At 46.0% G+C, this 20975-nt stretch overlaps 1 protein-coding gene across 4 annotated transcripts in view; it reads left to right on the forward strand.

The window, feature by feature from the left end:
- LOC135377385 (titin-like) overlaps positions 1–20975 on the forward strand; it is a 92298-nt gene that overhangs the window by 45608 nt on the left and 25715 nt on the right. For 3 of the 4 annotated variants that reach the window (XM_064609751.1, XM_064609752.1, XM_064609754.1), the window contains 2 exons: positions 541–11655; positions 13069–20517. In XM_064609751.1, the coding sequence (XP_064465821.1) occupies positions 541–11655; positions 13069–20517 (18564 nt within the window). The remainder of the gene's footprint in view (positions 1–540; positions 11656–13068; positions 20518–20975) is intronic. The other variant, XM_064609753.1, reaches the window with a different exon arrangement.

Below are 20975 nucleotides of genomic sequence, written 5' to 3' on the forward strand. Positions count from 1 at the left end.
GGATAAACGTGTGACAGTCGCTGAGCGCCAATGCCAACAGAGGAAGCATAAACTATGTCCAAAACAAAAAATTAATCAGTCAGCAACGTTATTATTATTGTCATCAGTGGAATTGTTCTGTTATCTCTGTCTAAGCCACAAACCTTAACGGCAAGCAGTTAAACTTTTTTTTCAACAACAACTACTTTATGTTGATCACTCTTTTCCTTCCATGCTATCAATTTGTACATGCCAGATCGTCAGCAAACAAATACTGCTACTACGTTGTGGCTGCAAAGCCGTTGTAATATTTTTAATTCCTACAGTGATAAGATAACAACAAGAGCTGGATCAATTACAGCGCACATGTTCTCCTACGCATTCCACAGACAGCATTGCCACAGATCGTAGTCTACACAATCTAACCACTTACATTACAAATACACAGATGTACACTGCACATATGCACCCCCAAACACTGCCAAGCATGATTAATTTGCAATGTGGAGAATGGAGTACTTGCGGAGTTCACTCATACGGTACGCTTGAACCGCATTCCAGTGGTACTTGCGGAAGTCCCGAGAGAAGTAGAGGAAATACCTCGTGGATATGGCGATGTGTTTACCGAAACAACTGTGCAACAGCGAGAAATCAAAATTTCGACCGAAGGCACTAGACGGTCACGTAAGACCGTCCAGTTCAAACAGCACCGAGAATCAGGTGTTTCGATTGAGGAAGTACATGAATACCAGATACAAAAGGAGCGATTCCCGAATTTCCCTCTTGTGGAGCAACCAGAAGATATTGATACAACCGAGCCTCAACACGAGACACCCGGCGATGGAATTGAGATATTGGAGGATGTGCCAGAACTCAAACCTGAACCAGTTGTTGTTGAGCAATGTGCACTTGAAGACACTGAAGATTCTGACGCATACCAAGAGCTCATAACTGTGCAACAAGAACAGCATATGAAGGCCGCGCACATTGAACAAGAAAAGACACCTTTAAGAGTAGTATCTGTACAAATAGTTACACCGTTGAGCACGACTGATGTTATCAGTGATAAACAGATTCCAGCCCCACGGAAGTCAACAACTGTGGTTGAAGAGTGCCGCCAGATTGATGTCGCACAAACTATACCCCTTGAATCGGCGTTGCCGATGATGTCTGAAGTTCAACAGGCTTCCAGCAGTTTGGTTATGAAGGCTGAGCTCACACCACGTCACGTCTGTGAGTCTCTTGAGTATGAGCTCCCAGAACACGGCTCTGTTTTGCCCCCCATTACCATACCGGGCAGCGTTTCAGCAACTATCACGGACACAAAGCAGGAGGCAGCTGTTGAAGTTTCTACCGTTGCAGCTTCTGAACAAGCTACAGAGTTCTCTGACGAACGTAAAGAAGAACCTATTCACCTCGATGCCACGGTAATGGACACCAAACAGCCCGTTAGTGTACTGCAGCCATTGACCGGAGAAAGGGAAGAGCACCTGGACATGCCTAAAGTTCAGCGTGTTAGTGCAAAGCCATCCCTTACAGTATGCACTACAGTACTGTCAGTAGAGGCGTCGCTGCCAGACGAAAAAGAGTCGTCATTCACGCCACAGCGAGCTGAGCCTACAGAGTCGGTGCAAAGCATTACGTCTGTAAATCAGCTCCTCGCGGCTGTTGAATGTGAGACTGAAGTAAATATTGCTGCAGACGAAGACGCTACACCTCGGAGCACTGCGCCTTTCTTCATTCCCAATGTTGCTCCCATACAAGTGGAGGAAGTACTGGTTAAAGAAAGCGAGTACCCGTTAGCAGACACTTCTGGTGTTCTTTCACGAAGCGCAACGGTCTCTCTAACGCCTTTGCCACACTCGCTAGTGAGTGAGACAATATCTGGCGAGCTTGAATCTCCTTTGCTACCGGAGCCAATAAGTTCGCAAACGGCGGAGCAGCAGCTTGTCGTGACTGAAGAAGCTATTCAAGCAACCGGTCAAGTAACAGCCGAGGACGTTACACCCTGGAGTGATGTTCTTTACACGGGAGCGACACATGCTCGTGAAGTTATGCCTGCAGAAGTCAGGGCGCTCTCATTGGGAAATACGCCGTGCTACGAAACGGCCGGACCAGGCTATATAGAGCAGCTCCCAGAGACGCACCAAGTGCTTACCCGCGTGCACGATGTTGTCGGGAAATTAGTAGAGCAAGTTCTGCTAGAAGTTTACGAAAGCGGTAGCATTTTGACTAGCGATCTTCCAGAATCCCACCGGGTGCAGGCTCATGCTGTGCTTCCTTCTGTCAGCGTGCCTGCGGAGGAAGTGTTGACGCGAACGGAAGAGAGTATCGATGTTGTATATTCACAAGAAACCCCTCTTCTCCGACAGGCTAGTATCTCACAGGTTCTACGGCAGCAGATAGCTCCAGAATGCACAGTCACAGAAGCTTTGGATGCTTCAGCGGATGTCGCTACTTTGCCAGTCCATCAACGCGGCGACGCATCTATGGCTATTGTGGAACATCTGCCAACCTTGCAGCTTACCCAGACGGAGACTTACGAACATTTTCCTTCTAGTGTGCCTGCAGTGATCTCTCCGGTGCATGAATATGCTCGTATAGAAGGATTCAGTGTACCATTGTTGGTTACAGAAACAGCTACCGAAATGCGTGAAGAGGACCTGAACCAGGCTGAAACGATGCCCGCACAACAAGCCCAGCCGGGTATAGAGCAGCGCCGAGAATTGGTTGTTCAGCAGCCCGTCGTAGAAGACGCAACAGCAGACCTACAACTAGCTTCCACCCCCGCTCCTCGCACCGCTGACACTGTCGTCACACCGCTCACGCCACTTCACATCCAAGAAGCAACGGTGCACACATCTGAACAGCCCATGGATACAGGCATGATAGAGCACCGTGCCCAGTCCATGCTTGTTCCCGCTAAAGGGATACATATTGTTGATACAACGCTCGCGGACAAAGAAGGGCCGTTAGAGCATGTGGTCATGCCGCGCCCCGTCGCTCCAGAAGCTACGTATTCTGCCATGGAAGCTCTAGCTATTGATATGGTAGATACTATGATCAAGGAAGCTCAACTCGTTGAAACGAAGCAGGCCAGCACTGTGAAAGCACCCTTCACGTTGTGCACAACTGACTCGCTAACAGTTACAGAAACAGATGTGCTTGGCAAGGAAAGTACGCTAAGCGACGTCTGGACGGTACCTTCTGCATATGCAACTTCTACAGTGAAACAAGAACAGTCCCTCGTTGTTATGGAAACACCCGTTCTTAGCAGAGAAGATGTTCTGGAAACGCCATCTCCATCTCAGACCACTGCTAGGGAGATAATCATGGCACGAGATTCCTTATCCATTCTTGATGTACCTATTCTAAGCAAGGAATCTCCTCTGCAACCTTCAGAACACCCATCTCAAGTTGCGGCATCACTCACGGCGCCAACGACTGATCACCTTAACGTTACCGAAGTTGAGACACTAACTAAGGAAGAAGAGTTGGTACCGCGAAAGCGTCCTTCGGACATCACTGCTCCCTTTACCATCGGCACACAGAAGCACGTTAGCGTTTCGCTAACCGATACTTTCACTATGGAGGGCGAACTAATCAAGGAGAAAGCGCCGGCGGAAGCTGTACTCGAATCTCGCCTATCTCCTGAACTGTCTCTCACAGTGACTGAAACCAACGTGCTTGCAGCTGAGAGTGAGCTGGTAATGGGCCAAGTTCCAAAAGAAAGTCGTGCGTCTTATGCACTCGCTACGGAGCAACCCGTTCAAGTCATTGAACATTTGTCTTTGGCTAAGGAAGAGGTACTTCCGCCGTTTACGTCGCCAAAAACTACAGCTAAATCTGAATTGTCCTCTTTGGAAACTCTGACTGTGTCAGATGTCCCTGTATTGGACAAAGAACAAATGTTAGAACATGCAGAACATCCAGCTGTTGCCGAAGCAAATACAATCATACCAACGGAACCGCATATTACCGTTTCGGAATCTCAAACGCTGTTCAAAGAAGATGTGGTAGCGCCACTAAAGAAACCAGCAAAGGTATCTCCCAAAGTCTCTGTAGTCACCTTAGAGCCAGTGGCAGTTGAAGAAACTGCACTGCTTGGAAAAGAAGATGACATGGCTCAAGATGAGTACCCATCCACCACCACAGCTGGCACAACTATACAAAGTCAGGAACATATATCTATTACCAGCATAGCGAGTAGTATCAAAGAAGCTGACCTTCGTCTCGTGCATATCCCTGAAGGTGTGACCGCCGACTTAGGTCTCACAACAGAGGCTCATGTGCAAGTGTGCGAAATTGCACCTGGCACCAGAGAACAAGAGTTTCATCCGATCCCAATTCCACCCGAAAACGTTCTTCAGCCGCTGTTCGTAAGCGACGAGACAGTTGCAGTATTCCAGCAAATACCACTTCAGCGAGAATCAGAATTTGTGCCTGGAAAGCTTCCAGCTCCATCCTCTGTTGAAACGTCGACCTCAACTTTACACAATATCACTATCAGCGAAGTCTCGCCACTCGATAAGGAGAGCGACATGATACCAGATAAACGTCCGAGTACTGCTGTTTCTCAGGTCACATTTTCTAACGAGCAACATATTTCAATATCAGAGATTGCAGCAGGTGTAAAAGAAGGCCAGCTTACGCTCGAGCCTCTTCCCTTCACAGTAACCGCACCATTTAGTGTAGGCACCAAGGAACATCTCGTAGTGTCTCAAGCTGTTTCAGAAACTAAAGAGGATGAATTCATTCCTGAACCAAAGCCTTTGGAAAGTACAGCGCTTTCATTTGTCCTAAGCGAAGAACCCCTCTACGTCACTGAGCAAGCAACACTTACTAGAGAAGGCGATTTTGCTCGTATGAAAGTTCCCGCTGAAGTGTCAGCAAAACTCTCAGTCCCAGGAATTGAATCTGTCATGGTCGATGAAGTGTCCGTTTTAAGTAAGGAGGCGGAAAGAGCGCCAGACGAGCGGCCGCCTACGGCCACTGCAAATGTCAGTATACCAGGCATCCAGCACATTTCGGTTCTTAAAGTCGAAGCTGATATTAAAGAGGGTATCTTTGCGGATCAGCAACAGCCAGCCACAGTTGCGGCACCATTTAGCGTGCCTACTGAGCAATACGTTGTTATTTCCGAAGTCGTGACGGATACAAAAGAAGGCGAGTGCATTCCTGACCAAGTGCCCTCGGAAGCAGTGCCTCACTCCTCCATCATTGGTGAAGAGGCAGTCCTTATCACTGAACAAGCAACACTCACCGCAGAGAAAGAGCTTGCCCCAGAAAAAACGCCTATGCAGGCATCGGCAAAACTTACCATCCCTGAAGTTGAATCTGTTGCCGTTCACGAGGTCTCCTTGTTCAGCAAGGAAAATGAAATGGTCCCTGATCAGAAGCCTTCTACTGAAACTGCCGACGTCAGCATCCCGACTGTGCAGCACGTATCTGTTGTGAAAGTTGAAGCCCATATGAAAGAAGGAGTTCTCCCTGCTGAACAGCAGCCGGGTACCGTGGTGGCACCCTTTACTTTGGCTGCGGAGCAGCATGTTGTTGTGTCACAAGTTGTGGCGGACACAAAAGAAAGTTCGTTCTCTCCTGCACAAGCACCATTAGAAGCGCTGCCTCATCGTTCCGTCATTACCGAACAGGCTATTACCATTACTGAGCAGGCTATGCTGACTGCAGGCGAAGAATTTTGTCCAGAAAAATTGCCGTCTCATGTATTAGCTAAGTTCACCATCCCTGGAGATGAACCTTTGACAGTTCATGAGATTTCCTTGTTCAGCAAAGAAAGCGAAATTGTACCAGACAAACTGCCCGCCACTGAAGTTGCAGATGTCACTGTCCCAACAGTACAACACGTTTCCGTTTCAAAGGTCGAAGCAGGTTTGAAAGAAGGCGTTCTTCCTGATGAACTTCAACCGACCACAGTTACAGCACCGTTCAGCCTTGGAACGGAACAGTACGTAGTGGTATCTGAAGTGGTCACTGATACAAAGGAAGGAGAGTTCATTCCTGGCCAAGCACCCTCAGCAGCATTGCCGCAATCTTCAGTAACTACTGAAGAGACTGTGGTTATAACTGAACAGGCAACATTGACTGCAGAAGAAGAGTTCGGTCCAGAAAAATTGCCGTCTCAGGTATCAGCTAAGTTCACCATCCCTGGAGATGAACCTTTGACAGTTCATGAGATTTCCTCATTCACCAAAGAAAGCGAGATTGTACCAGACAAACTGCCCGCCACTGAAGTTGCCGACGTCACTGTCCCGACAGTACAACACGTTTCCGTTTCAAAGGTCGAAACAGGTTTGAAAGAAGGCGTTCTTCCTGATGAACTTCAACCGGCCACAGTTACAGCACCGTTCAGCCTCGGAACTGAACAGTACGTAGTGGTATCTGAAGTGGTCACTGATACAAAAGAAGGAGAGTTCATTCCTGGCCAGGCACCCTCAGGAGCATTGCCGCAATCTTCTGTAACTACTGAAGAGACTGTGGTTATAACTGAACAGGCAACATTGACTGCAGAAGAAGAGTTTGGTCCAGAAAAATTGCCGGCTCAGGTATCAGCTAAGTTCACCATTCCTGGAGATGAACCTTTGACAGTTCATGAGATTTCCTCATTCAGCAAAGAAAGCGAGATTGTGCCAGACAAACTGCCCGCCACTGAAGTTGCGGACGTCACTGTCCCGACGGCACAACACGTTTCCGTTTCAAAGGTCGAAACAGGTTTGAAAGAAGGCGTTCTTCCTGATGAACTTCAACCGGCCACAGTTACAGCACCGTTCAGCCTTGGAACTGAACAGTACGTAGTGGTATCTGAAGTGGTCACTGATACAAAAGAAGGAGAGTTCATTCCTGGCCAGGCACCCTCAGGAGCATTGCCGCAGTCTTCAGTAACTACTGAAGAGACTGTGGTTATAACTGAACAGGCAACATTGACTGCAGAAGAAGAGTTTGGTCCAGAAAAATTGCCGGCTCAGGTATCAGCTAAGTTCACCATCCCTGGAGATGAACCTTTGACAGTTCATGAGATTTCCTCATTCAGCAAAGAAAGCGAGATTGTACCAGACAAACTGCCCGCCACTGAAGTTGCCGACGTCACTGTCCCGACAGTACAACACGTTTCCGTTTCAAAGGTGGAAACAGGTTTGAAAGAAGGCGTTCTTCCTGATGAACTTCAACCGGCCACAGTTACAGCACCGTTCAGCCTTGGAACTGAACAGTACGTAGTGGTATCTGAAGTGGTCACTGATACAAAAGAAGGAGAGTTCATTCCTGGCCAGGCACCCTCAGGAGCATTGCCGCAGTCTTCAGTAACTACTGAAGAGACTGTGGTTATAACTGAACAGGCAACATTGACTGCAGAAGAAGAGTTTGGTCCAGAAAAATTGCCGGCTCAGGTATCAGCTAAGTTCACAATTCCTGGAGATGAACCTTTGACAGTTCACGAGGTTTCCTTGTTCAGCAAAGAAAGCGAGATTGTACCAGACAAACTGCCCGCCACTGAAGTTGCCGACGTCACTGTCCCGACAGTACAACACGTTTCCATTTCGAAGATCGAAGCAGGTTTGAAAGAAGGCGTTCTTCCTGATGAACTTCAACCGGCCACAGTTACAGCACCGTTCAGCCTTGGAACTGAACAGTACGTAGTGGTATCTGAAGTGGTCACTGATACAAAAGAAGGAGAGTTCATTCCTGGCCAGGCACCCTCAGGAGCATTGCCGCAGTCTTCAGTAACTACTGAAGAGACTGTGGTTATAACTGAACAGGCAACATTGACTGCAGAAGAAGAGTTTGGTCCAGAAAAATTGCCGGCTCAGGTATCAGCTAAGTTCACCATCCCTGGAGATGAACCTTTGACAGTTCATGAGGTTTCCTCATTCAGCAAAGAAAGCGAGATTGTAGCAGACAAACTGCCCGCCACTGAAGTTGCCGACGTCACTGTCCCGACAGTACAACACGTTTCCGTTTCAAAGGTCGAAACAGGTTTGAAAGAAGGCGTTCTTCCTGATGAACTTCAACTGGCCACAGTTACAGCACCGTTCAGCCTTGGAACGGAACAGTACGTAGTGGTATCTGAAGTGGTCACTGATACAAAAGAAGGAGAGTTCATTCCTGGCCAGGCACCCTCAGGAGCATTGCCGCAGTCTTCAGTAACTACTGAAGAGACTGTGGTTATAACTGAACAGGCAACATTGACTGCAGAAGAAGAGTTTGGTCCAGAAAAATTGCCGGCTCAGGTATCAGCTAAGTTCACCATTCCTGGGGATGAACCTTTGACAGTTCATGAGATTTCCGTGTTAAGCAAAGAAAGCGAGATTGTACCAGACAAACTGCCCAGCACTGAATTTGCCGACGTCACTGTCCCGACAGTACAACATGTTTCCGTTTCAAAGGTCGAAGCAGATTTGAAAGAAGGCGTTCTTCCTGATGAACTTCAACCGGCCACAGTTACAGCACCGTTCAGCCTAGGAACTGAACAGTACGTAGTGGTATCTGAAGTAGTATCTGACACAAAGGAAGGAGAGTTCGTTCCTGGCCAGGCACCCTCAGGAGCATTGCCGCAATCTTCAGTAACTACTGAAGAGACTGTGGTTATAACTGAACAGGCAACATTAACTGCAGAAGAAGAGTTTGGTCCAGAAAAATTGCCGGCTCAGGTATCAGCTAAGTTCACCATTCCTGGAGATGAACCTTTGACAGTTCATGAGGTTTCCTTGTTCAGCAAAGAAAGCGAGATTGTACCAGACAAACTGCCCGACACTGAAGTTGCAGATGTTACTATTCCGACAGTACAACACGTTTCCGTTTCAAAGGTCGAAGCCGATTTGAAAGAAGGCGTTCTTCCTGATGAACTTCAACCGGCTAGAGTTACAGCACCGTTCAGCCTTGGAACTGAACAGTACGTAGTGGTATCTGAAGTGGTATCTGACACAAAGGAAGGAGAGTTCGTTCCTGGCCAGGCACCCTCAGGAGCATTGCCGCAATCTTCAGTAACAACTGAAGAGACAGTGGTTATAACTGAACAGGCAACATTGACTGCAGAAGAAGAGTTTGGTCCAGAAAAATTGCCGGCTCAGGTATCAGCTAAGTTCACCGTTCCTGGAGATGAACCTTTGACAGTTCATGAGGTTTCCTTGTTCAGCAAAGAAAGCGAGATTGTACCAGACAAACTGCCCGACACTGAAGTTGCAGATGTTACTATCCCGACAGTACAACACGTTTCCGTTTCAAAGGTCGAAGCCGATTTGAAAGAAGGCGTTCTTCCTGATGAACTTCAACCGACCACAGTTACAGCACCGTTCAGCCTTGGAACTGAACAGTACGTAGTGGTATCTGAAGTGGTATCTGACACAAAGGAAGGAGAGTTCGTTCCTGGCCAGGCGCCCTCAGGAGCATTACCGCAATCTTCAGTAACTACTGAAGAGACAGTGGTTATAACTGAACAGGCAACATTGACTGCAGAAGAAGAGTTTGGTCCAGAAAAATTGCCGGCTCAGGTATCAGCTAAGTTCACCGTTCCTGGAGATGAACCTTTGACAGTTCATGAGGTTTCCTTGTTCAGCAAAGAAAGCGAGATTGTACCAGACAAACTGCCCGACACTGAAGTTGCAGATGTTACTGTCCCGACAGTACAACACGTTTCCGTTTCAAAGGTCGAAGCAAGTTTGAAAGAAGGTGTTCTTCCTGATGAACTCCAACCGGCCACAGTTACAGCACCGTTCAGCCTTGGAACTGAACAGTACGTAGTGGTATCCGAAGTGGTCACTGACACAAAGGAAGGAGAGTTCGTTCCTGGCCAGGCGCCCTCAGGAGCATTACCGCAATCTTCAGTAACTACTGAAGAGACAGTGGTTATAACTGAACAGGCAACATTGACTGCAGAAGAAGAGTTTGGTCCAGAAAAATTGCCAGCTGAGGTATCAGCTAAGTTCACCATTCCTGGAGATGAACCTTTGACAGTTCATGAGGTTTCCTTGTTCAGCAAAGAAAGCGAGATTGTACCAGACAAACTGCCCGACACTGAAGTTGCAGATGTTACTGTCCCGACAGTACAACACGTTTCCGTTTCAAAGGTCGAAACAAGTTTGAAAGAAGGCGTTCTTCCTGGTGAACTCCAACCGGCCACAGTTACAGCACCGTTCAGCCTTGGAACTGAACAGTACGTAGTGGTGTCCGAAGTGGTCACTGACACAAAGGAAGGAGAGTTCGTTCCTGGCCAGGCGCCCTCAGGAGCATTACCGCAATCTTCAGTAACTACTGAAGAGACAGTGGTTATAACTGAACAGGCAACATTGACTGCAGAAGAAGAGTTTGGTCCAGAAAAATTGCCAGCTGAGGTATCAGCTAAGTTCACCATTCCTGGAGATGAACCTTTGACAGTTCATGAGGTTTCCTTGTTCAGCAAAGAAAGCGAGATTGTACCAGACAAACTGCCCGACACTGAAATTGCAGATGTTACTGTCCCGACAGTACAACACGTTTCCGTTTCAAAGGTCGAAGCAAGTTTGAAAGAAGGCGTTCTTCCTGATGAACTCCAACCGGCCATAGTTACAGCACCGTTCAGCCTTGGAACTGAACAGTACGTAGTGGTATCCGAAGTGGTCACTGATACAAAGGAAGGAGATTTCGTTCCTGGCGAGGCACCATCAGGAGCATTGCCGCAAGCTTCAGTAACTACTGAAGAGACAGTGGTTATAACTGAACAGGCAACATTGACTGCAGAAGAAGAGTTTGGTCCAGAAAAATTGCCGGCTCAGGTATCAGCTAAGTTCACCATCCCTGGAGATGAACCTTTGACAGTTCGTGAGGTTTCCTTGTTCAGCAGAGAAAGCGAGATTGTACCAGACAAACTGCCCGCCACTGAAGTTGCCGACGTCACTGTCCCGACAGTACAACACGTTTCCGTTTCCAAGGTCGAAGCAAGTTTGAAAGAAGGCGTTCTTCCTGATGAACTCCAACCGACCACAGTTACAGCACCGTTCAGCGTCGAAACTGAGCAGTACGTTGTGGTATCTGAAGTAGTCACTGATACAAAGGAAGGAGATTTCGTTCCTAGTCAGGCGCCCTCAGAGGCCTTGCCTCAGTCCTCAATCATTACCGACGAGACGATCGTAATCTTTGAACAAGCAACTCTGACAACGGAAGAAGAGTTTGCTACAGAAAGACTTCCTGCTCATGTGTCGGCAAAGTTCACCGTCCCAGGAAACGAACCTGTCACCATTCATGAGGTGTCCTTATTGAACAAAGAAAGTGATATGATACTAGACAAAACTCCATCCGCAGAAGTTGCTGATATAAGCATCCCAACGGTGCAACATGTTTCCATTTCGAACGTTGAAGCTGACGTAAAGGAAGGCTACCTACCAGTTGATCATAAGCCGACCACAATGTCAGCGCCATTTAGTGTGGCCACGGAACAGCACGTTGTGGTGTCTGAAGTTTTGGCGGACACAAAAGAAGGCGAATTCGTTCCCCGGGAAGCCCCTTCTGAAGCTGTGCCCCATGCCTTTGTCTTAAGCGAAGAGTCCCTGACTGTCATCGAACAGCCAACGCTGTCTAAGGAAGAAGAGCTCGCTCCAGAGAAATTACCTACTTTGCTGTCTGCCCAGTTTTCCGTTCCTGCCTTTGAAAGCGTCAGCGTGGATGAAATATCGTCGTTCAACAAAGAAGGTGAGATAGCCGCAGACGCGATGCCCCACACAGAAACCGCTCATATGAACGTTCCCACTGTGCAGCACGTTTCAGTTTCGAACGTACACACCAGTATTAAGGAAGGGATTTTCGAGGCTGTTCAGCATCCTGCCACTGTCACGATTCCGCTTACTGTAGGTTCCGAACAATATGTTGTCGTGTCCCAGGTTACAACAGAGGCATCTTTCTCGAAAAAAAAAAAGAAGACCACTAGAAATAGTAGAACTCACGTCTCTTCTAAATGAGGAAAGCGTAATTCTTACGAAGCAAGTAACTCTCATAAAGGAAGCCGAGTACTTGTTTCTCGTGTACCTCAAGAGGCCTCAGTCGATGTAGACCTAATAGTGACTGCATAGCCTCTGGTCGTTTCAGAAAGTGTTATTGATGTTAAAGAAGGCAGTAGAACGCTTGCGGCTCCTCTGGTAGAGAAGGCTGCGTCTGTCACACTTCCGATCGACGAATCTCTTTTTGTAACCGAAGCAACCGTATTGTCAACCGAAGAGCTGTTGATGCCCGCTGAGCTACCAGGTCAGGTATCTGCCACGCTCGTATTCGCAACTCAAGAAGGCATTTCTGCGTTGCATTCATCAGCGATAGTTAACGAAACTGAGCTCGTTGAAGCGCCGGCGCATAGTACGAGCAGCGTGTCCCCCTCATTCGAAGCTGAAGACAATCGTTTGTGTAACACAAACAGAGGCGCTAGTAAAAGAATCTGACCTTTATACAGAGTATGCGCGTAAGCCCACTAGTGCAGTTTTTGCGGCGCCGACTGAGTCGTCCGTAAGTGCCTCTGAAATTGCAGCCCTGAGCAAAGAAGGCGGGCTCGTTCATGGCACGTTCCCTAGCCAGATTTCAGTTCCGTCGTTCAGCGTTACTACCGAAGATCACGTGAATGTTTGCGAGGCTACAGTTTTTACGTGGAAGAAGAACTGCCAATGAAGGAGTTGCCAGAAGTCTTAAGCGTACCTTGCATAGGATCGACCGCTGAGTTTCCTAATGTCGCTGAAACGACGCTCTTTATCAAAGGAACCCAACTTAATGTTGAGAAACCTCATAGAAGGGCGATCGCCTCGCCGACCGTACCTGTTCAGCAATCAGTAACTGTATGCGAGACTTGTACTTTCAGTAAGGAGAATCTGTTACAGCCCCTTGAAAGAAACGATGAGACGACAGCTAAAGTACGATTAACTCCGAAAGAGCCAGTAATAGTCACACAGGTTAGCTTCGTGTCAGGCATCGAAGAATTTGTTCAGCCTACAACACCACAGGAAACGCTTTCCGCCGACGAGAAGCCACTATTCCTGACCGCCTCTGACGTAGCTTTCGAAAAGAGGTCGACAGTTAAGGAAGTGCCACTCACCAGGGGAATGAATGTGGACGTTCAATTTACAGGTTCTATTTTGGAGGACAAGCCACAAGAACAGAGGGTAACCATACTGGAAGTCGCAACGGAGGATGTTACTCAGGAGGATACCTCCACTTGCGTGGTGGTAGAGGTTGAGGAAGACGTGAAGGACGGCGGCATCAAAATCCGGAAGAAAACCAAGAAGAAATCGGTGCGATTTGACGACAACTCGGAAATTAGAGAAACCACGGAAGTGTTACACACGTTCACTCGTGAAGAAAGCGACTCCACACCATTGCTCATTGAGGATGTGACTGACGAATATTCCTTGGCCCCAGATGGGACGCCGCAAGAACACCCAATCATTGAAGAGATGGAAGAAGAGAAGATTCTCGAAGTCGTTGAAGAGAAGGAAGCGGATAAGGCTCCAGTGAAAAAGAAGAAAAAGAAACCTGTCAAGAAAGAAGTATGTACTGAGTCAGCTGAAATTCGTCTTATTCAGCAGACCGAAGAGACTGCGACTGAGGAGAAAGCTTTTGAAGAAGAGGTACCTGAGGAGATCGAAAAACCTACAGCCATCACCGTTGAAATTAAAAAGGCTGAGAAACCAAAGAAGGTCACTGAAATCACTGTATCGTCTTCCCAAACTCCCGAGATCGATGTCACACAGACTGTTACTGTTCCTTTTGAAAGTGAAAGCATTGACCGCAAGCCGGAGAAGCCGGAGGAAAAACCTGCCGAGGAGAAGCCCATTCCAGTCTTGGATGAGCAAAAGCCACAAGAAGAAGGGGAAAAGCCCAAAGAGAAACGCAAAAAGAAGAAGGTCGTTAAAGTCCCAGAGAAGCCTGAAGTCACTGAAATCGCTGAATTAAAACTGAAACCTCGAGAGCCAAAGGAAGAGGAACAGGAAGTAACGGTGGTGGAAGAAACAGTGACAGAAATCGAAGAGACCCTAGCTGTCACAATTGACATCAAGCAAAAGCCAAAGCCTGAACAGGTCCTAGAAATTACTACGACCTCCGAAGAAGTTCCTGAGCTCGAAGTTACGCAGAAGCCGGAGACAGTGATTGAAACCACAGCCATCAAAAAGAAGGAAGAAAAGCCTGAAGACGAGGTCCCTGCGGTGGTTGAAGAAAAGCTGGCAGAAAAGCCGGAAGAAAAACCAAAAGAGAAACGAAAGAAGAAAAAAACTATCAAAGTTGAAGAGAAGCCTGAAGTTGAAGAAATCACCGAAATTCAACTTAAACCTCGAAAGCCACAGGAAGAGGAACAGGAACTGAAGGTGGTAGAAGAAACTGTGACTGAAGTCGAAGAAACTTTGGCTGTGACTATTCAGGTCAAAGACAAACCGAAGCCTGAGGACGTTGTTGTGGTTACCACAACTGCTGAAGAAGTTCCAGAAATCGAAGTCACACAGAAACCAGAAACAGTGATTGAAACCACGACCATTGAAAAGAAAGAAGAAAAGCCTGAAGAGGTCCCTGTTGTGGTTGAAGAAAAGCCGGAAGAAAAACCAAAAGAGAAACGAAAGAAAAAGAAACCTCTCAAAGTTGAAGAGAAGCCTGAAGTTGAAGAAATCACAGAGATTCAACTTAAACCTCGAAAGCCACAAGAAGAGGAACAGGAACTGAAGGTGGTAGAAGAAACTGTGACTGAAGTTGAAGAAACTCTGGCTGTCACTATTGAGGTCAAAGAAAAACCAAAGCCTGAGAGAGTTATTGAGGTTACCACAACTGCTGAAGAAGTTCCAGAGATCGAAGTCACACAGAAACCAGAAACAGTGATTGAAACCACGACCATTGAAAAGAAAGAAGAAAAGCCTGAAGAGGTCCCTGCGGTGGTTGAAGAAAAGCCGGAAGAAAAGCCAAAAGAGAAACGAAAGAAAAAGAAACCTCTCAAAGTTGAAGAGAAGCCTGAAGTTGAAGAAATCACAGAGATTCAACTTAAACCTCGAAAGCCACTGGAAGAGGAACAGGAACTGAAGGTGGTTGAAGAAACTGTGACTGAAGAAACTTTGGCTGTGACTATTGAGGTCAAAGAAAAACCGAAGCCTGAGGAAGTTGTTGAGGTTACCACAACTGCTGAAGAAGTTCCAGAGATCGAAGTCACACAGAAACCAGAAACAGTGATTGAAACCACGACCATTGAAAAGAAAGAAGAAAAGCCTGAAGAGATCCCTGCGGTGGTTGAAGAAAAGCCGGAAGAAAAACCAAAAGAGAAACGAAAGAAAAAGAAACCTCTCAAAGTTGAAGAGAAGCCTGAAGTTGAAGAAATCACAGAGATTCAACTTAAACCTCGAAAGCCAAAGGAAGAGGAACAGGAACTGAAGGTGGTAGAAGAAACTGTGGCTGAAGTCGAAGAAACTTTGGCTGTGACTATTGAAGTCAAAGAAAAACCGAAGCCTGAGGACGTTGTTGTGGTTACCACAACTGCTGAAGAAGTTCCAGAAATCGAAGTCATACAGAAACCAGAAACAGTGATTGAAACCACGACCATTGAAAAGAAAGAAGAAAAGCCTGAAGAGGTCCCTGTGGTGGTTGAAGAAAAGCCGGAAGAAAAACCAAAAGAGAAACGAAAGAAAAAGAAACCTCTCAAAGTTGAAGAGAAGCCTGAAGTTGAAGAAATCACAGAGATTCAACTTAAACCTCGAAAGCCACAAGAAGAGGAACAGGAACTGAAGGTGGTAGAAGAAACTGTGACTGAAGTTGAAGAAACTCTGGCTGTCACTATTGAGGTCAAAGAAAAACCAAAGCCTGAGAGAGTTATTGAGGTTACCACAACTGCTGAAGAAGTTCCAGAGATCGAAGTCACACAGAAACCAGAAACAGTGATTGAAACCACGACCATTGAAAAGAAAGAAGAAAAGCCTGAAGAGGTCCCTGTTGTGGTTGAAGAAAAGCCGGAAGAAAAACCAAAAGAGAAACGAAAGAAAAAGAAACCTCTCAAAGTTGAAGAGAAGCCTGAAGTTGAAGAAATCACAGAGATTCAACTTAAACCTCGAAAGCCACAAGAAGAGGAACAGGAACTGAAGGTGGTAGAAGAAACTGTGACTGAAGTCGATGAAACTTTGGCTGTCACTATTGAGGTCAAAGAAAAACCAAAGCCTGAGAGAGTTATTGAGGTTACCACAACTGCTGAAGAAGTTCCAGAGATCGAAGTCATACAGAAACCAGAAACAGTCATTGAAACCACAACCATTGAAAAGAAAGAAGAAAAGCCTGAAGAGATCCCTGTTGTGGTTGAAGAAAAGCCGGAAGAAAAACCAAAAGAGAAACGAAAGAAAAAGAAACCTCTCAAAGTTGAAGAGAAGCCTGAAGTTGAAGAAATCACAGAAATTCAACTTAAACCTCGAAAGCCACAAGAAGAGGAACAGGAACTGAAGGTGGTAGAAGAAATTGTGACTGAAGTTGAAGAAACTCTGGCTGTCACTATTGAGGTCAAAGAAAAACCAAAGCCTGAGGAAGCTGTTGAGGTTACCACAACTGCTGAAGAAGTTCCAGAGATCGAAGTCATACAGAAACCAGAAACAGTCATTGAAACCACAACCATTGAAAAGAAAGAAGAAAAGCCTGAAGAGATCCCTGTTGTGGTTGAAGAAAAGCCGGAAGAAAAACCAAAAGAGAAACGAAAGAAAAAGAAACCTCTCAAAGTTGAAGAGAAGCCTGAAGTTGAAGAAATCACAGAGATTCAACTTAAACCTCGAAAGCCAAAGGAAGAGGAACAGGAACTGAAGGTGGTAGAAGAAACTGTGGCTGAAGTCGAAGAAACTTTGGCTGTGACTATTGAAGTCAAAGAAAAACCGAAGCCTGAGGAAGTCGTTGAGGTTACCACAACTGCTGAAGAAGTTCCGGAGATCGAAGTCACACAGAAACCAGAAACAGTGATTGAAACCACGACCATTGAAAAGAAAGAAGAAAAGCCTGAAGAGATCCCTGCGGTGGTTGAAGAAAAGCCGGAAGAAAAACCAAAAGAGAAACGAAAGAAAAAGAAACCTCTCAAAGTTGAAGAGAAGCCTGAAGTTGAAGAAATCACAGAGATTCAACTTAAACCTCGAAAGCCACAGGAAGAGGAACAGGAACTGAAGGTGGTAGAAGAAACTGTCACTGAAGTCGAAGAAACTTTGGCTGTAACTATTGAGGTCAAAGAAAAGCCAAAGCCTGAGGGCGTTGTTGAGGTTACCACAACTGCTGAAGAAGTTCCAGAGATCGAAGTCACACAGAAACGAGAAACAGTGATTGAAACCACGACCATTGAAAAGAAAGAAGAAAAGCCTGAAGAGGTCCCTGCGGTGGTTGAAGAAAAGCCGGAAGAAAAGCCAAAAGAGAAACGAAAGAAAAAGAAACCTCTCAAAGTTGAAGAGAAGCCTGAAGTTGAAGAAATCACAGAGATTCAACTTAAACCTCGAAAGCCACAGGAAGAGGAACAGGAACTGAAGGTGGTTGAAGAAACTGTGACTGAAGAAACTTTGGCTGTGACTATTGAGGTCAAAGAAAAACCGAAGCCTGAGGAAGTTGTTGAGGTTACCACAACTGCTGAAGAAGTTCCAGAGATCGAAGTCACACAGAAACCAGAAACAGTGATTGAAACCACGACCATTGAAAAGAAAGAAGAAAAGCCTGAAGAGGTCCCTGTGGTGGTTGAAGAAAAGCCGGAAGAAAAACCAAAAGAGAAACGAAAGAAAAAGAAACCTCTCAAAGTTGAAGAGAAGCCTGAAGTTGAAGAAATCACAGAGATTCAACTTAAACCTCGAAAGCCACAGGAAGAGGAACAGGAACTGAAGGTGGTAGAAGAAACTGTGACTGAAGTCGAAGAAACTTTGGCTGTGACTATTGAGGTCAAAGAAAAACCGAAGCCTGAGGAAGTTGTTGAGGTTACCACAACTGCTGAAGAAGTTCCAGAGATCGAAGTCACACAGAAACCAGAAACAGTGATTGAAACCACGACCATTGAAAAGAAAGAAGAAAAGCCTGAAGAGGTCCCTGTGGTGGTTGAAGAAAAGCCGGAAGAAAAACCAAAAGAGAAACGAAAGAAGAAGAAACCTCTCAAAGTTGAAGAGAAGCCTGAAGTTGAAGAAATCACAGAGATTCAACTTAAACCTCGAAAGCCACAGGAAGAGGAACAGGAACTGAAGGTGGTTGAAGAAACTGTGACTGAAGAAACTTTGGCTGTGACTATTGAGGTCAAAGAAAAACCGAAGCCTGAGGAAGTTGTTGAGGTTACCACAACTGCTGAAGAAGTTCCAGAGATCGAAGTCACACAGAAACCAGAAACAGTGATTGAAACCACGACCATTGAAAAGAAAGAAGAAAAGCCTGAAGAGGTCCCTGTGGTGGTTGAAGAAAAGCCGGAAGAAAAACCAAAAGAGAAACGAAAGAAGAAGAAACCTCTCAAAGTTGAAGAGAAGCCTGAAGTTGAAGAAATCACAGAGATTCAACTTAAACCTCGAAAGCCACAGGAAGAGGAACAGGAACTGAAGGTGGTTGAAGAAACTGTGACTGAAGAAACTTTGGCTGTGACTATTGAGGTCAAAGAAAAACCGAAGCCTGAGGAAGTTGTTGAGGTTACCACAACTGCTGAAGAAGTTCCAGAGATCGAAGTCACACAGAAACCAGAAACAGTGATTGAAACCACGACCATTGAAAAGAAAGAAGAAAAGCCTGAAGAGGTCCCTGTGGTGGTTGAAGAAAAGCCGGAAGAAAAACCAAAAGAGAAACGAAAGAAAAAGAAACCTCTCAAAGTTGAAGAGAAGCCTGAAGTTGAAGAAATCACAGAGATTCAACTTAAACCTCGAAAGCCACAGGAAGAGGAACAGGAACTGAAGGTGGTTGAAGAAACTGTGACTGAAGAAACTTTGGCTGTGACTATTGAGGTCAAAGAAAAACCGAAGCCTGAGGAAGTTGTTGAGGTTACCACAACTGCTGAAGAAGTTCCAGAGATCGAAGTCACACAGAAACCAGAAACAGTGATTGAAACCACGACCATTGAAAAGAAAGAAGAAAAGCCTGAAGAGGTTCCTGTGGTGGTTGAAGAAAAGCCGGAAGAAAAACCAAAAGAGAAACGAAAGAAGAAGAAACCTCTCAAAGTTGAAGAGAAGCCTGAAGTTGAAGAAATCACAGAGATTCAACTTAAACCTCGAAAGCCACAGGAAGAGGAACAGGAACTGAAGGTGGTTGAAGAAACTGTGACTGAAGAAACTTTGGCTGTGACTATTGAGGTCAAAGAAAAACCGAAGCCTGAGGAAGTTGTTGAGGTTACCACAACTGCTGAAGAAGTTCCAGAGATCGAAGTCACACAGAAACCAGAAACAGTGATTGAAACCACGACCATTGAAAAGAAAGAAGAAAAGCCTGAAGAGGTCCCTGTGGTGGTTGAAGAAAAGCCGGAAGAAAAACCAAAAGAGAAACGAAAGAAAAAGAAACCTCTCAAAGTTGAAGAGAAGCCTGAAGTTGAAGAAATCACAGAGATTCAACTTAAACCTCGAAAGCCACTGGAAGAGGAACAGGAACTGAAGGTGGTTGAAGAAACTGTGACTGAAGAAACTTTGGCTGTGACTATTGAGGTCAAAGAAAAACCGAAGCCTGAGGAAGTTGTTGAGGTTACCACAACTGCTGAAGAAGTTCCAGAGATCGAAGTCACACAGAAACCAGAAACAGTGATTGAAACCACGACCATTGAAAAGAAAGAAGAAAAGCCTGAAGAGGTCCCTGCGGTGGTTGAAGAAAAGCCGGAAGAAAAACCGAAAGAGAAACGAAAGAAAAAGAAACCCCTCAAAGTTGAAGAGAAGCCTGAAGAGGTTACAGAAGCCCCAGAAACTGTGGAAAAGGTAGAAGAGAAGCCTGAGGAGGAGGTGCCACGTTTGATCGAAGAGAAACCTAAGCGGAAGAAGAAGAAAACAATCGAAGAAAAAACTGAAGAGACTCCTCAACAAGCACAGGAGGTAGTAGAACCAGTCGCTGAAGCTGAGGAAAAATTAGAAGAAAAGGAAGAACCAACAGATGAAGAGATTCAAATGCCGACAAAGGTTAAGAAGAGGCCCAAACTTCTGATTAAAGAGGCTCCCGCGGAAGAAGAGGAGATTCCCTCTGAAACCAGTGTCGATGTCCAGTTAAAGAAAACGAAACGTCCTTCTGAAGAAGAGCCCGTAGAACTAATATATGAAACACATCGAGAAGAAACAATCGATATCGAGGCTACATTAGAGAGCTTGCCACAAAAAATAGAAGAGATGCCTAAAAAGCGCCGTGAGAAGCCCAAAAAGAAACCAGTGAAAACGAAAGATGTTCCTGCGGAAGAACCAACCCCAACTGAATTTGAAATTACTGTTAGCGAAGGGGATGAAACCGTTCACCTGGATATGAAACTGATCACGGACTCTCGAGAGCAGGAGCGACATGTGGAGGTAGTATTCGGGGAAACTGTCGAAGAGGGTGGAGAGCCTACTTCTGAGGAACCGTTCCAGGCAGCAAGTCCCATTCTACGTCCTGTGGAACTTAAAGGTAACACTTCACCTAATATATCACTCTTAGAACCGCTTCAGCTGACCGCACGAGCTTACACTGCACTCCAGACCTACTTAAATCTCAATGTAAAGCACAACGGTGCTTTACTGTGGCTAAGCGTGACCTTATGACTTTAACATGCCACGTGGTAAGGCTAGCCTAAAGCCAGTATGATGGTCAAAACAGTAAAATTGTCCTCATCCACCCCTAAAACTGCACACCAGCTGTCTGCCACTCCCATGGCATTCTCCCGGGATCTTTTCTGCGGTTCTTGATCACTCCGCTGTTATTAAAATGGTTGTGTGCAAACTAAAAGAGCTGATTTTATCATAGTCGTGCTCCGTGCATATCAGTCGATGTGAAGCAACTCTGTGAAACTCATAACGGTGCTGGGACTGCTGGCAACCGCATTAAAAGCTAGTGCAAAAAATGTAAAATGTCCTTGCAAGTTGTAA

This window comes from Ornithodoros turicata, chromosome 1, assembly GCF_037126465.1.
Source record: "Ornithodoros turicata isolate Travis chromosome 1, ASM3712646v1, whole genome shotgun sequence".
NCBI lineage: Eukaryota > Metazoa > Arthropoda > Arachnida > Ixodida > Argasidae > Ornithodoros > Ornithodoros turicata.